Raw genomic sequence first — 13,558 nt, 5'->3', positions numbered from 1 at the left:
TTCTGGCTCTGGTAAGAAAAAGGATTATAGCAGTTACAATAAAAATCTTGCTTCACTTCAGGGAAAGAATTGCTGTGCAAGGTTACTAGAGTTAGCTAATGATGATAGGGGTTTTCCCCCACCCTAACAGAGTGGAAAGTAATATAGCAGGGCTATCATTGTACCAACAAATTTGGTTCATCTCAGCCTTGCCTCCAGTCTCCAGTCAGAGAGGTTCTCTAGTCCCACACCAACTTCCAATGCCTGTTTGGCCAAAGGCAACAGCAGAATGGGGGGGGGGGAATGCATGCGTACATCATTCAGCAACGAATCAATCAGGTCCCTGCCAATTCTCTCAATAACCATTGTTTTCAACCTAGCTGTTCTTTATCTAATAAAGGAGGCTTCCACACTAGGCATTTACCTTAGAAAGGCTACTCTTTGTTGATCCACATTGTATGGTCATAAAATCATTTTTTCTCTTTTGTTTTCCTCTGCTGCTTTTTATTTTCTTTTGTTTTGCAAGTCACAATATCTCATTTTTGGGAGTCACAGAATGGAAAAGCAGTGCAAACTCTGCAGACATTGGCTGCCTCAGTGCTACTCCTCTGTCCGAAAAGAGTGTTTTGATGTGTTCAGTGACACGTTGGGTTGGCTGAACCCTGCGGTCCGCTATTACCTTTCTAGCCAACACCTTTTTAGCAGCATGTATGGCAAATTTAGGTGATTTTTAACCAGTCTGTTCATTTGTGGCAAAGTGTTTTATTACATACGCCTTTCAAAATCATTTAAAAATACTTGTGTGATGGCACTTAAACAAACAAAAAATCCATTTAGTGGAAATTTAAGCTATCATGTTATTTTGGAAAGTGCAGATTTGATATACAGCATTCGGATTTAAATGTGAGCTGAATCAACTCTCCCCCCCCACCCATGCTAAGTCATGACATTTTTATAAATGGTGTAAAATAGACTCTTGACTAGTACAGAGGAAGAAGGAAACGAGTCAGCTGGCAAAATTGTGAGGGAGAAGTGATACAGAAGACATGAATCACTGCTGTAAAATAGCATTATTTTGCAACTGCATTATTTCCCCAGCAACTCTCTTAATGTTATAAAATAGGAAGGAAATTCTGTTGTACTGCTTGTTTTCATATAGCACTTCCCCAATGCTTTGCCATCAGCAATTGTTGTTGTTTAGTCGTTTAGTCGTGTCCGACTCTTCGTGACCCCATGGACCAGAGCATGCCAGGCATTCCTGTCTTCCACTGCCTCCCGCAGTTTGGTCAAACTCATGTTCGTAGCTTCAAGAACACTGTCCAACCATCTCATCCTCTGTCGACCCCTTCTCCTTGTGCCCTCCATCTTTCCTAACATCAGGGCCTTTTCCAGGGAGTCTTCTCTTCTCATGAGGTGGCCAAAGTATTGGAGTCTCAGCTTCAGGATCTGTCCTTCCATTGAGCATTCAGGGCTGATTTCCTTAAGAATGGAGAGGTTTGATCTTCTTGCAGTCCATGGGACTCTCAAGAGTCTCCTCCAGCACCATAATTCAAAAGCATCAATTCTTCGGCGATCACCCTTCTTTATGGTCCAGCTCTCACTTCCATACATCACTACCGGGAAAACCATAGCTTTAACTATACGGACCTTTCTTGGCAAGGTGATGTCTCACCATCAGCAATTATACCTGAAGGAGCGTCTCCACCCCCATCATTCTGCCCGGACGCTGAGGTCCAGCGCCGAGGGCCTTCTGGCGGTTCCCTCACTGCGAGAAGCAAAGCTACAGGGAACCAGGCAGAGGGCCTTCTCGGTAGTGGCGCCCGCCCTGTGGAACACCCTTCCAGCAGATGTCAAAGCGATAAACAACTACCTGACATTCAGGAGACATCTTAAGGCAGCCCTGTTCAGGGAAGTTTTTAACGTGTGATATTTTATTGTATTTTTGGTTTTTATGGAAGCCGCCCAGAGTGGCTGGGGAGGCCCAGCCAGATGGGCGGGGTATAAATAATAAATTATTATTATTATTATTATTATTATTATTATTATTATTATTATTATTATTGGAGGTCAATTTACTGAGCCACCTTGGCATCTGACACTTTGTCCTTTCAAAAGTGGCTCAGTTGAAACATTCGCTCACATTCTCCCATACTGTAATTTTTATAGGGAAATAAGGTGGTTTGCCTTGATACTGCAACACCCGATTTCACAATTCTGGTCTGTGGACCAAGCAAAATTATCTCCTCAATTACAGAAGTACAGGCTGAGGCAGTGGTTAGAGTGCTGGATGGACCTGGGTTCAAATCGCCACTCGGCCATGAACCTTGGGCCAATCACTGCCTCTCTCAGCCTAACCTAACCTGTTGTGGTGAGTATAAAATGGGGGATGGGGAACTATGTACACCACCCTGGATGAAAGGTGGGATAAAAATGTATCAAACAAACAAACTATAGATAGGACATTTCATGTATATTTTTTATTTCATTGCCTTGCTGTGGAAGGGATGATGAAAAATCGAACTCGTACTGTGTTGGAAGATGGAAGATTGATTTTGTCTTTTGCTTATGCAGCAAAACGAGACACCGCCAGGAAACAAGAAGGGAAAGACCAGCACAACTGAAAATTTATGTCTGGTGCAAGAATGCTCTGTGCAGAACTGACCAGGCCTACTGAAAATGACATGGACATGGAGGTAGCGGGCTGGGCAGCAAAATGTTGCAGGGCATCCTCTTTCCTAAAAGGAGAGTTCTGGGTCAAGTTTCCATCCTTCTTTCTTTGCAGCACCAGGGGAAGAACCTGGGAAGTGGGAATAGGGTACAGGATAAGGGACCCTCCATTTGGTATAGAACAGCGGAGGCTAGCCCATGGCCTGCCAGAAGTCCCTGGGTTGCGAGTCTCATCAGCCCCAATGGGCATGGCCAGTGGCCAACTATAATGGGATCTGTCATCTGGGGTTTCTCATGTGAGGTCTGAGAGCTTTGCACATATGGTCCACAGCAGTAACTCTGCAGAGGCAGAGCGCCATAGCTGTGTGTGTGTGTGAAGAAAAAGAGCGGACACAGCAACTGCTTCTTCATTCTTAGAAGTTGGTGACCCACTTGGAAGGTGAGTGAGATGGACTGGAAGTGACAGGCGAGGAGGATCTGCCTTACTTGTAGGGATTAAGAGCGGTGGACTCGTAATTTGGTGAACTGGGTTCGCGTCTCTGCTCCTCCACACGCAGCTGCTGGGTGACCTTGGGCCAGTCACACTTCCCTGAAGTCTCTCAGCCCCTCTCACCTCACAGAGTGTTTGTTGTGGGGGAGGAAGGAAAAGGAGATTGTTAGCTGCTTCGAGACTCCTTAGGGTAATGATAAAGCGGGATATAAAATCCAAACTCTTCTTACTGGTGGCTGTAAGATATGCTAATGTGGCTGCCACCTGGTGGCCCAAAAGTTTCCACAGAAAAGTTGGAACTAAGCATGCTCAAGGCTGTCAACCCCTGGGAATAAATAATTATTATTATTAATGGTGGGGGTTAGTAACATTATTATTTTTAAAAAAGAAAGATTTGCTTTATTTATAAATATCAGCATATTGTCCCCGAGGTTTTATGATTTTCTCCCTTAAAGCTGATAAGTTCTGAAGAATTCAAACCGTAGCATATTTCACAGGAGGCATTTGAACGTTGTCGTGATCATTTAGGTGCACGATGGTGAGGAAATTTGCGTAGGTATACAGTATCTTGAGCTGGAGTAGAATTTTGTCCTGGAACTTGAATCATCCTAAACCTAACTCTGTTCACTCAAATTTCATAATTCATTTGAGATAGTTATGCTGACAGACTAAAGAATGGTGGCTTTAAGCTAATGAATTTACTCTTAATATCTGCAACTCCTGCAATTGATGGGGAGATTGCAGGCATTGAAATAGTATGTTGTCTCATTTCTTATTAGCATCATTGCCTTTATAAAGTTTTCACTCACATTGTGACAGTTGATTCCTAAGAGTTTTGGTTGAATATAGTCATGCTGAGAAGCTCATTATACTGAAAGCTAGGAGAAGGGTGCCTCCTTTTGATAGCAACTGTAACGTATTTGTTTTTATTTTCCGTGCATAGAATAATGTTGACAAAATGACTCTTTAGTGTGGAATATGTAATTGCCTATTAACTACAACAGCAGCTCCAATTATTAATTTCTCTTGGAGAGGTGTGTCTATACCAAATAACAGTTTCTAAACTGCCTCTTCCTTTTAAACCTGAAAGATCAAGAGCAAGAATATAATATTGTGCATTCTTTGTGGCATTTCATACTTTTTATTATCAATTTAAAACTTAAAATATAAGTAAAGCCTATTTTTATTGTCGCCCCCCCCCCAAAAAATAATTACTTGGGCTCTTGTAAGATAACATTTATATGCTGCCTATTGGCCCTCAGAGTGACCCAAGGTGGGTTACAACAAATATATACAATAACAACTGAGAAGAATATCTTAAAAGGATTGCTGAAAGGCAGCATTAAAAGGAGGATAATTTAAATGCAGTTTTTAAAAAATCTTAAAAGCCTGGCAGAATAAAAATATATTGGCTGCCTGACTGAAAGGCAATTTTCCTCAGCGGAACCTTTAAGCGCACCACAAAATTTGGCTCTTCAGGAAAACCCAGCGAAAACTCGAAAGGCGTTCCTTTCCCCTGAGAAATTTCGGTGGTCTTTATCAATGCTCTTCTTGATTCCCTCAGATGTTCTGTGCCAGCAACAAATCTCCTCATTCAGTAAGGCTGCAGAAAGTCTGCCATTCCTTCCTTCCTCACAGGTTCATCTACCACTTGTGTTGGATGGGTTGCTTTTCCACATTTTGAAAAATTGGGTACTAATGTGCAAGTGCTTTGTGCCTTGATTTTTGTGTGTGTGTTAAATGGTGATGACTTGTAGAGAGACAGAGCAAGGAAGTTGCCAAAAAATGTGTGAGGGGGAAGAGTCGTTGGGCCCATCTGTTTTTACCTCAGAGGTAGTGCATCTGCTTTGCATTGAGAAGCTCCTATGGCAATTCCAGGTCAGGCTAGAAAAAGACCCCTCCCTGAAATCCTGGAAAGCTTCTGCCTGTCAGTATAAACCAGTGTTTCCTAAACTTGGGGTCTCCGGCTGTTTTTGGACTACAGTTCCCATCATCTCTGACCATTAGTCCTACTAGCTAGGGATGATGGGAGTTGTAGTTCAAAACCAGCTGGAGACTCAAGTTTGGGATACACTGGTATAAACAATACTGAGCTGGGTGGGCCAATGATCTGACTCGGTATAAGGCAGCTTCCCACGTCGCTTTCATTAGGATGAAAAACGACTCAAAAAGGCCCTGATCTGGAAGCAGCCAAGAACCCTCAACACAATGTCAAAACACCATTGTCTTTTTCAGGCATCCTCCCCTACTCAGGGGAAGAGCAGGACAGTGCTCATTGACACATTAGAGCTTTCCTTATATTTGTACAGATTCGAGGAATACATACAAGATATATTACATGAATACTGATTTTTTTTAATTGGTTTGTCTTTGAATACTGTAGAAAGGACTCATAAAAATAATATTCACACTTTGTCTTAGAAAGTTCTCCAGATGAAAGTTTTCTTTTCTCACGTGTACACAACAAAACGAGAGCAAATCCAGAAACAAAAGAAGATTTTTTAAAAAAAAACCCAACACAACCGTAATTCTATGTTCGACACAAAGGTGTAAAACATTTAACGCTCACTGAAAAGAACATTCACACTCACATTCTAAAAATTATATTTCACAGATAATGGTAAATCAATACAATAGGTTAATTCACTACAATTAAAGAACAATCCACAGACATATCATAAAATGCAGTTTGTGGCAACAACTCAGCTACCATGCCCTCCTAAAGAGCTTACTACCATCCCTTTAAAATAGTTAATTATTGTTGTTTTTAAAAAATTAAACCCTTATGAAGTAAACAGCCTATAAAGCTAAGAGAAAAACCTAGACCTCACCAACCAATTGATGCCAAATTAGCAATTAAACCCACAAGTATTAGCTCCTGTAGTAAACACAGCACCTTGCTGTTAAGTCGTGAAAAGAGCTCATTGGTCTTTTCCCTTTTCCTTCCATTTCTGGAGTTCCAGAAATGCTACATATGCCCCTTTGGCAGGGACCCTTTAATCATTGTTACACTGTTCCTTGCATGGTCACATATACATGACCTGCCCATATGATACTATGCTTTACCTGGTGCAAAAATCTGGGTGGGAGCAGGCCATTTGCAGCCCCACAACCCAGTTCTAATTATTTCGAGCAAAACTTTCTTGTGGCAACTTGGAAAGACGTTGCTTCCTTTCCACTGATCTTTGAGTGGACCATTGTGCGATTGTGTGTTCCATCATTACTTCTGCTGCTACAGAGGCTCTCATGGTCAGGAACAGTATTGTTGTTGTTGTTGTAGGGATCAAATCAGGAGCACAGCTGTTCAGGCACAGATTCCCTACTCACCAAGCCACCCTAGGTGCCAGTTGGAGGAAGGAACCGCAGGCAATTTGAATAGGGACACTAGCAACTCTGTTGACCATTAGATGATCATCAAATAACAAATCCAGTTCTGCTGCAAATCTTTCACACCTGCTACACTGAGAAACTACTTCTGCCCTGATCATCTGCTCTAGCCCAGGGAGGGGGAACCTGCAGGCCTCCAGGTACTGCTGAACTACAACCCCCATTATCACCCTGACCATTGGTCAAGGGTGATGGGAGTTGGTGCCCACCAGGACCAGGAGGTCCACCTGTTCTAGGTATCTGCCAGCACTTTGGCTCCAGACTTGGCACAAAGCACACAGCTACTCACTCTGCTCTGTGGAACCTGCATGCTATGCAAGCTGCTTGCTGGGAGAGGGGTTGTTCTTCTCTAGGCTGCTCTGTGCATTGTTCTGGTCGTGCACAGACCCCATAGAGTCCCCATCAAAAGCCACAAGAAAACCTTGATTTGTTTCAGATAGGCTCCATATTTCCTTTCTATCAACATGCTACATTAAGTCCTTGAATCCCATGTTGAGATTTCCCGTGTCTTTTTATTTACAATCTATTTATTTTGTGTGCGAGAGGGAGCGATTCCAGATCGGGACCATGATGAAATCACCAAATTTCAATAATCACTGAAAACCCACTTCTTGCCTGAAGCTGCTGTTTGCAGATAATGGCAGCTTGGGGGGGGGGGGGGACAACTTCACAGAATGGTAGTTTTCAGCAGGATAGTAGCATAAGGGAGAGGGGGTAAACCTCAGTTTTTTTATTGCATACACATGGGAAATGCCAAGCGTGATTTTAGTATAACTTGAAGCTTTGACCACCACAGGCCCATGTTTCAGATTGTTCCTGCACTTATCACAGAACCTGACAACAGAAACCCTAGACAGTGCATGGCCTTTCTGCTCAGTCTCTGAGATGCATTTTATACCTTAATTATACCAGCCTGGGCAAAGCAGCCTTGGTACCTACAATTATTCCAGGAGAAATGTGTTCACATGCAACATTTGTGTGGGAAATCCCATCCTTTCCACTCACCACTTCAATGATGGAGATCATTTATTTATCCGTAAAGCTATGTAGGGTGGGGAGAGATTTGTGGCCCAGAGACAATATTGCAAATGGTGCACTGCATTCTGAGTCCCCTTCAAAATTATTACTAGGGTGCTGGTGGAAGAGATTGGTCTTTGGGACAGTGAATTAAAGGGAGCATGCTATCGCCCGCCCGCCCAGCACCTCCTTTAGAAGAGCAGGAAGGGCTCAATCTCTGTTTGCTCCCAAGGCAAACTGAGGACGGATTTGGGGCTCTTTGTAAAAGGCACAGTGGACCTAACAGGGTTGGTTAAAACACAACTCAGCCAAGACAATTATACCTCCCCAGCCCCTGCCATCCTTAGTTATGCATGTCCACTACCCTCTACCAGGGAGATTCCATTAGGGGCACACACAGGGGAACAATTTACTAATAACAGGAGGGATTCCAAATTATTAAAAATGATAGCATGGTGCATCTTCTCTAATAAGTTCTACTGCCCACAGAACACCGAGGAATTCCATCCCAAACCACAACTACTAAATTTTATAGTATACAGAAACCTTCTTTATGGAGAGTGCCCAGACTTAGCAAAGCAGCTCTTTCTACAGTATGGAGTTACAAAAAGTGGTCAACAAGGAAAACTGCATGAACTTTCATGGCAGCACCAAGAAGCAGCTTCATTGGGGAATATGGAAAACAAATGGGTTTCACGCCATATTAACTGGACTTGCTCTGCTTGACAAAGCCAGGACTGAGCAAGTCCTCAGCAAATTAGCATATAGGATTGACCACAGCCCAGGCGCTCTTCATCTCCACTGGGTTTTGAAAGTTTCCACAGTATTTAATATTTTTAATGTAAAGGAACAATCTGCCAGCTGATTCTCTCATATGGTCTTGGCCTGGACAACGTAAGCTTTCTTAGAGCTCACTTTTCTAGTAGCAATAACTATTGACAGAAGAGTGAGCTGGCAGCTCGCACTGAAAAGGGTTTTGTTTAGATTTTCATAAAGCTAAACCCACCCCCTTTGCTTAACTGTAACAGGAACTCTTACTGACAACGGGAGACACGGCCTGGAACAGCTGGTTCCCCAACTTTGTACTCTCCAGATGTTGTTGCTCTACAACTCCCTTCATCCTAGAGCTCTGGGCCTTGTTGGCTGAAGCTGATTGACATCCTAAACATCTGGAGGATTTCAGGTTGCTAAGGCAGGCCTAGAATACCTTGAGAGCACTGTGGCTGGTGAACGGGCTATTCTGAACAATCCCCTCAGTACTCAGAATAATGAAACCGAAGTGGTAGGAGCAGAAGTTTGCAGAGCAATGAATGACATGAAAATTGGCTGGTGTGTAGACATAGTGCTAATGAGCTCTTTCTGTATTTTTTCCTTTTTAGTAGGGTACTGATTTATACCCTTGCAAAAGAACATTCTGTTTTTCGGAAGAGTGCAACTTAGATGTGTGTTTAAGGCCTTAACCACCTATATATTGGAATAGTGCTAAAAAATACACAAGCCCTTTAAGTTATCCATATATTGAGTTACACGTATCATCAAGTAATGAGCACAACTTCTATTGCAGAAATCTACGTTGAAGCAGATTGTTTCCCTCCCCCGGTATTTTTGCTTCCTCATCAAAGCAAGACCTGGGGTTAAAATTGTGCGTTTGATTAAAATTTCTTAAAATCGCTGCTGAATTTCAACTTTTAACCTGGGCTCATCTGGTTCCACTGAATTGCTGAAAACTGGTAAGTGGTTGTTCAGCATTCCACTATTATTTTGACATATTAGTAGCTGTTTTGCTTCTGCAGAATAAAGAATGGGAGGTAGAACGGGGAGATCTAGTGCTAGAAAAAGCTAATAATTGAACTGAACACAAGAAGAAGACAAATTAGAATGCCTATCCCCCCCGCCCCCACTTTTCTGAGAACCCAATGCCGAGTCTGTTCCCCGACCTCGGTATATTTTTCACATTTCGTTAAATTTGGTTTTCTTCCTTTTTCATGAATATTTTAAAAAGGACCTTGCTTTCAAGTTGCCTTAGACAGGAAGTTAAAAAATACAGGCTCTAACGGAGGTCAATAGCAGCCCAGCATCTTAGCGCTGGGATTTGGGTGAAAAGCTTACAATGTTAATCCTCTTAGCCCACTTTGCTGGCAGGTGTCTTGAGCAGGGAAGGCCACTTGCTTCTCTCAGAGAAGAATTACACCGGGAAGACCCTGCCTCCCTCTCTGTGCCTAGATGACAAGCTCTGGTCCACACCAGGCATCATCAGCAGTGGTATATATTGCCTGTCTGTAATTTCGAAGCTGCTATCGCCTTCCTAATTCACAAACTCACGTACCTACACTTAATTATAACTGTCAGTGCCAATCAAAACGGCAACAACATGACAAGTTGTTGGGCTAGGGCAAGGGCTAGATGACTTCCATCAGGTTGAGGAGTAACCAGGAATAAGGTCCTGCTCTGTCAGACAATCAAAGGTAGACATCAGGACCTAGTCCTTCTACCTGGCCAACTGAGAAGGTCTCTGACTGACAGGAAATTGCAAGGGCTGATACTCTTCCCTGCTGTGTCTGGAAGGAGAGCTCCAAGTACACCAGAACCTGACCTTCGAGTCCAAGATTACTAGTCCCAACTGCGGCACAAAGGCTGCTAAAACATACAGGTGACAAGCCCAAAAGCAACATTTGGCTGCAGCTATGCCAAACACAGCTCCACTGTATCTCTTTCAATAGAGGGAGTGGGAAACATGCTCCAGGTGCCATTCGACTCCAGCTCCCATCAACCGCAGCCGGCGTGGCCAACGTTCATGGATTATGGGAGTTGTAGTCCCCCGACACCTGGAGGTCCTGCAAGTTCACCACCTCTGCCTCCACATTTTCAATCTCCTTTGTTTCTTGCATCATTGTCTCTGAAGCTTTGTGGACTTTAGTACACATTGCCTCCCCGGATAGCCACTTAACTGTCCTTTACATTTTTTGCTGCAGGTGTAAAGCGGCTTTTATTTTTGTCTGTTGAGCTGCCTTGCGCCACTGGTCAAGGATAGGGATAGAATCATAGAATTGTAGAGTTGGAAGGGGCCAAGAGTCAATTAGTCCAAGCCCTTGCAATGCAGGAACCTGAGCTAAAATCATCTGTTTTATTACGTAGATTGTACCAAATCAGATAATGGGAAGGACATCTGAAGAGAAAGAAGGGGGCAACTCCCATCCCTTTAATGATACTGGGCTTGGTGGAAGGCTTTTAAACCTCTTTGCCCAACCCAGAACCTTTGCTTGCTGCAAAGCCCAACAGCATCACCACTGCTAATGTGGCCATTGAGAAACCAGGTGGGCTTTCCCTGCCATCACTTCTAGATACTGCCAAAAGCAGAGGTGGTGTTTAAAATGCCCTCCTCCTCCTTTCAGGGAAGTGTCCCAAACAGTTCTAAAGCTGGGAAAACAGCTTACGAATTATTGGCACCGGCCTCAAATGTTTAGATGCCTCCCCAGTTTAGTGGGGTAAGGAAACATTTCAATTGCCAAGCTAACAAGCCTGAGAAACAGATTCCAGGAAATACTCAGGCTGTTTAAATCCCATCATAAAACTCATATCCTAGCTAGCAATGTGTGCATTTCCTGGGGTGGGGTGGATAAGGGGAGGGAAATTGTATTTATTTATTTTTTTACAGGACACAACATTGACAAGAAGAACCAAACTCACATACCTATGATCTTGATGATCAAAACTTAACCCACGTTTTTCTTGATGTCCGCATGATTGAATTGCAGCCAGCACCTTAAAAGGCTGTTGGCGATTACATGACATAATGTATTATAGCTCTCAGAGTCTGTTTCTCTCCCCCACCCCAATCCAACAGAAGCATCAGAAAGAAATAAACCCACTTACTAATCCATTAGCAGAAGAAAAACCCTCCTCCTTGCTGTACTGGTGTTTAGGAAGCAGACCAACCAGCAGTCAGACGTATACCAAAATATCTGCATTCTAGGTGACAGAGAGCAATACAGGGTTTTTTATTCTGACACAGTGGGGGACTAAAGCAAAAGCCCATTAAACCACATGGGTGGAGGCTGCCCAGGAAACAAGCAACATCTCAGTTAGACATCACAGAGGGCAGCAACAAGATAGCTCTCTCTGAACCCCAGTGCTGGCATGAATCAGCGAATGAATCAACGAAGAGTGGTACCTAACCAACCCTAATCAACTTATGCTGGAAATGGGGCCTGGGTCCTTTGGCCTCATCTTGTGTCTTCTCCACCGCCATCACTGTACAATGTCAAAAGCCATCCATGCCTCAAGAGACCGGTCTTTCAGCCATTGGCTCTCCCATCCAGAAGAAACGCCACAATGAGGCAGCTGCGACTGTTGAAATGTGGCAACCACTTGAAGGCAAGTGTCAAAACATTTCTTCCCTCTTCCTTCTTGTCCCTGGATTGTGTTTTCAACCTGCCATGTGGAGTCCCCCACTCCCTCAACCTCAGAGAGGGAAAAGCTTTGACATATATATATATATAGGCAAAGGCTTTTCAAAGAAGACTCTGAAGAGCATTGCTTTTGTAACTGGGGGGGAAAACCTGGTTCATGCCCCTGCAAGAAAGAATGAGAATCTGTCCCAACTGCCTACCAAATAATTAAAATGTATTTATAAATGATCAGCTAAGGTTTCCAAACTCACAAAGAAATCTATACCTAGTGTGCATCTCAAAATTTCTGATATAGCCCTTTCGATGAGCAAGTCACAAATCCCGCCCCAAAGGGGACAACTTTATATTAAAGTGCATTTGCTATCATCCTAAACATCGCCTTGCAATAGGCTCCTACCTTTCTATACCTGTCCAAGCCTTCTGGGCTGGATGTCTTCCATTACCCAGAGAGCAAGTTATGAGTACCTTTCAAATCTCAGTGTTGTCTGCATCTATTTTCAGATTCTTGAAAAATAAAATAATAATAATAATAATAAATACGTTTTAAGCTCCCCCCAACCCTTGTCTCTCTTCCAAGCTAAACTCTACCCAGGATTCAAGCTTCGTTTGAGCCGTCTGCGTTCTCTGTCGGATCTTGGAATCCTGCTCAACATGTGCTCATTTTAAAAAGAAATTAAATTTTTAAAAAGGAGCCATTGTGTGGAAGTGTATCCTGAAGACGCAGCCGGAACGAAGGAAACAGGGTTCTCACGTTGCTGGCCTCTCACAGCTCACCAGAAGGGAATATAAAAGACACCCGGGCTCAGTACTTGTTAATCCCAAAGATGCGTACGCCATGCAGTTGGGGTAGTTTGGGGATCAAGACGCTCATCAAGGAGATGGTGTTGATGATGAAGTGTATCCGGTCGTATTTAGTGTAGAAGCTAGTAAGGAAATAACTGCGGAGGAAAGAAAAGGAGGAGAGAATTGAATCACGTATGCCCCCATTCCCTCAACTAGCCCACACTGAAAGTTGAAACATGGAATGCCCTCCCTAGGGAGGCTTGCTGGATGCCCGTATCATGCATACACACACACACACAACATTTTTATATCATGCATATAATCTCTCTCTCTATGGATATATAATTTTTATTAAAATTCTGTTTACCTTTTAGAATATTCACTTAAACAACCTTAAAATATCAATGACTTCCCTTCCTCTCTTTCCATGGTTCATTTTGCACAGCATAAACACTTGCACATTTTATATAAACTAAACCATTCTGTATTCCATTATTACATCCATCAAAACTTATTTGCACTGTTGAATTTATCTTAATTATGCTGCCCACGTTTTCATATGTACACAATTCCCCCCCATATATTCAATAAACATTTTCCAGTCTTCTTTAAACATTATGTTCTTCTTGTTCTCTTATTCTATACGTTAGGTCCACAAGCTGCACATATTCCATCAGTTTAAGTTGCCAGTCAGGACTTCGCTCGTTTTCCATTTTTGGGCTAACGAAACATGAGCCGCAGTAGTGACATATATAAATAACCCTTTTGCAACACCTGGGAATTTCTGTCTGAGTTATCCCAAACAAAAAGGACTCTGTTTTTTTTT

The 13,558-nt window shown here is 43.0% G+C and overlaps 1 protein-coding gene and 3 long non-coding RNA genes across 8 annotated transcripts in view; 3 read left to right on the top strand and 1 right to left on the bottom strand.

Annotated features, from left to right (window-relative positions):
* Positions 1-13,558, top strand: part of LOC309517860 — a 64,529-nt gene that overhangs the window by 22,333 nt on the left and 28,638 nt on the right. The gene's annotated exons all lie outside the window — the stretch shown is intronic.
* On the top strand, positions 824-2,428 carry LOC309517879. The gene is made up of 2 exons (XR_014213321.1): positions 824-1,168; positions 2,060-2,428. It is a non-coding gene; the product is annotated as an uncharacterized lncRNA (long non-coding RNA).
* LOC309517886 lies at positions 3,295-5,635 on the top strand. The gene is made up of 2 exons (XR_014213328.1): positions 3,295-3,724; positions 3,792-5,635. It is a non-coding gene; the product is annotated as an uncharacterized lncRNA (long non-coding RNA).
* The window catches only part of ORMDL3 (ORMDL sphingolipid biosynthesis regulator 3), a 30,364-nt gene continuing 22,276 nt past the window's right edge, over positions 5,471-13,558 (bottom strand). For all 5 annotated transcript variants that reach the window (XM_082197426.1, XM_082197425.1, XM_082197427.1 and 2 more), the window contains one exon: positions 5,471-12,887. In XM_082197426.1, the coding sequence (XP_082053552.1) occupies positions 12,752-12,887 (136 nt within the window). In that variant the 3' untranslated portion in view covers positions 5,471-12,751. The remainder of the gene's footprint in view (positions 12,888-13,558) is intronic.

This window comes from Podarcis vaucheri (assembly GCF_965113315.1).
Source record: "Podarcis vaucheri genome assembly, chromosome: 13".
Lineage (NCBI taxonomy): Eukaryota > Metazoa > Chordata > Lepidosauria > Squamata > Lacertidae > Podarcis > Podarcis vaucheri.
This window is presented reverse-complemented; position numbering and strand designations above follow the sequence as displayed.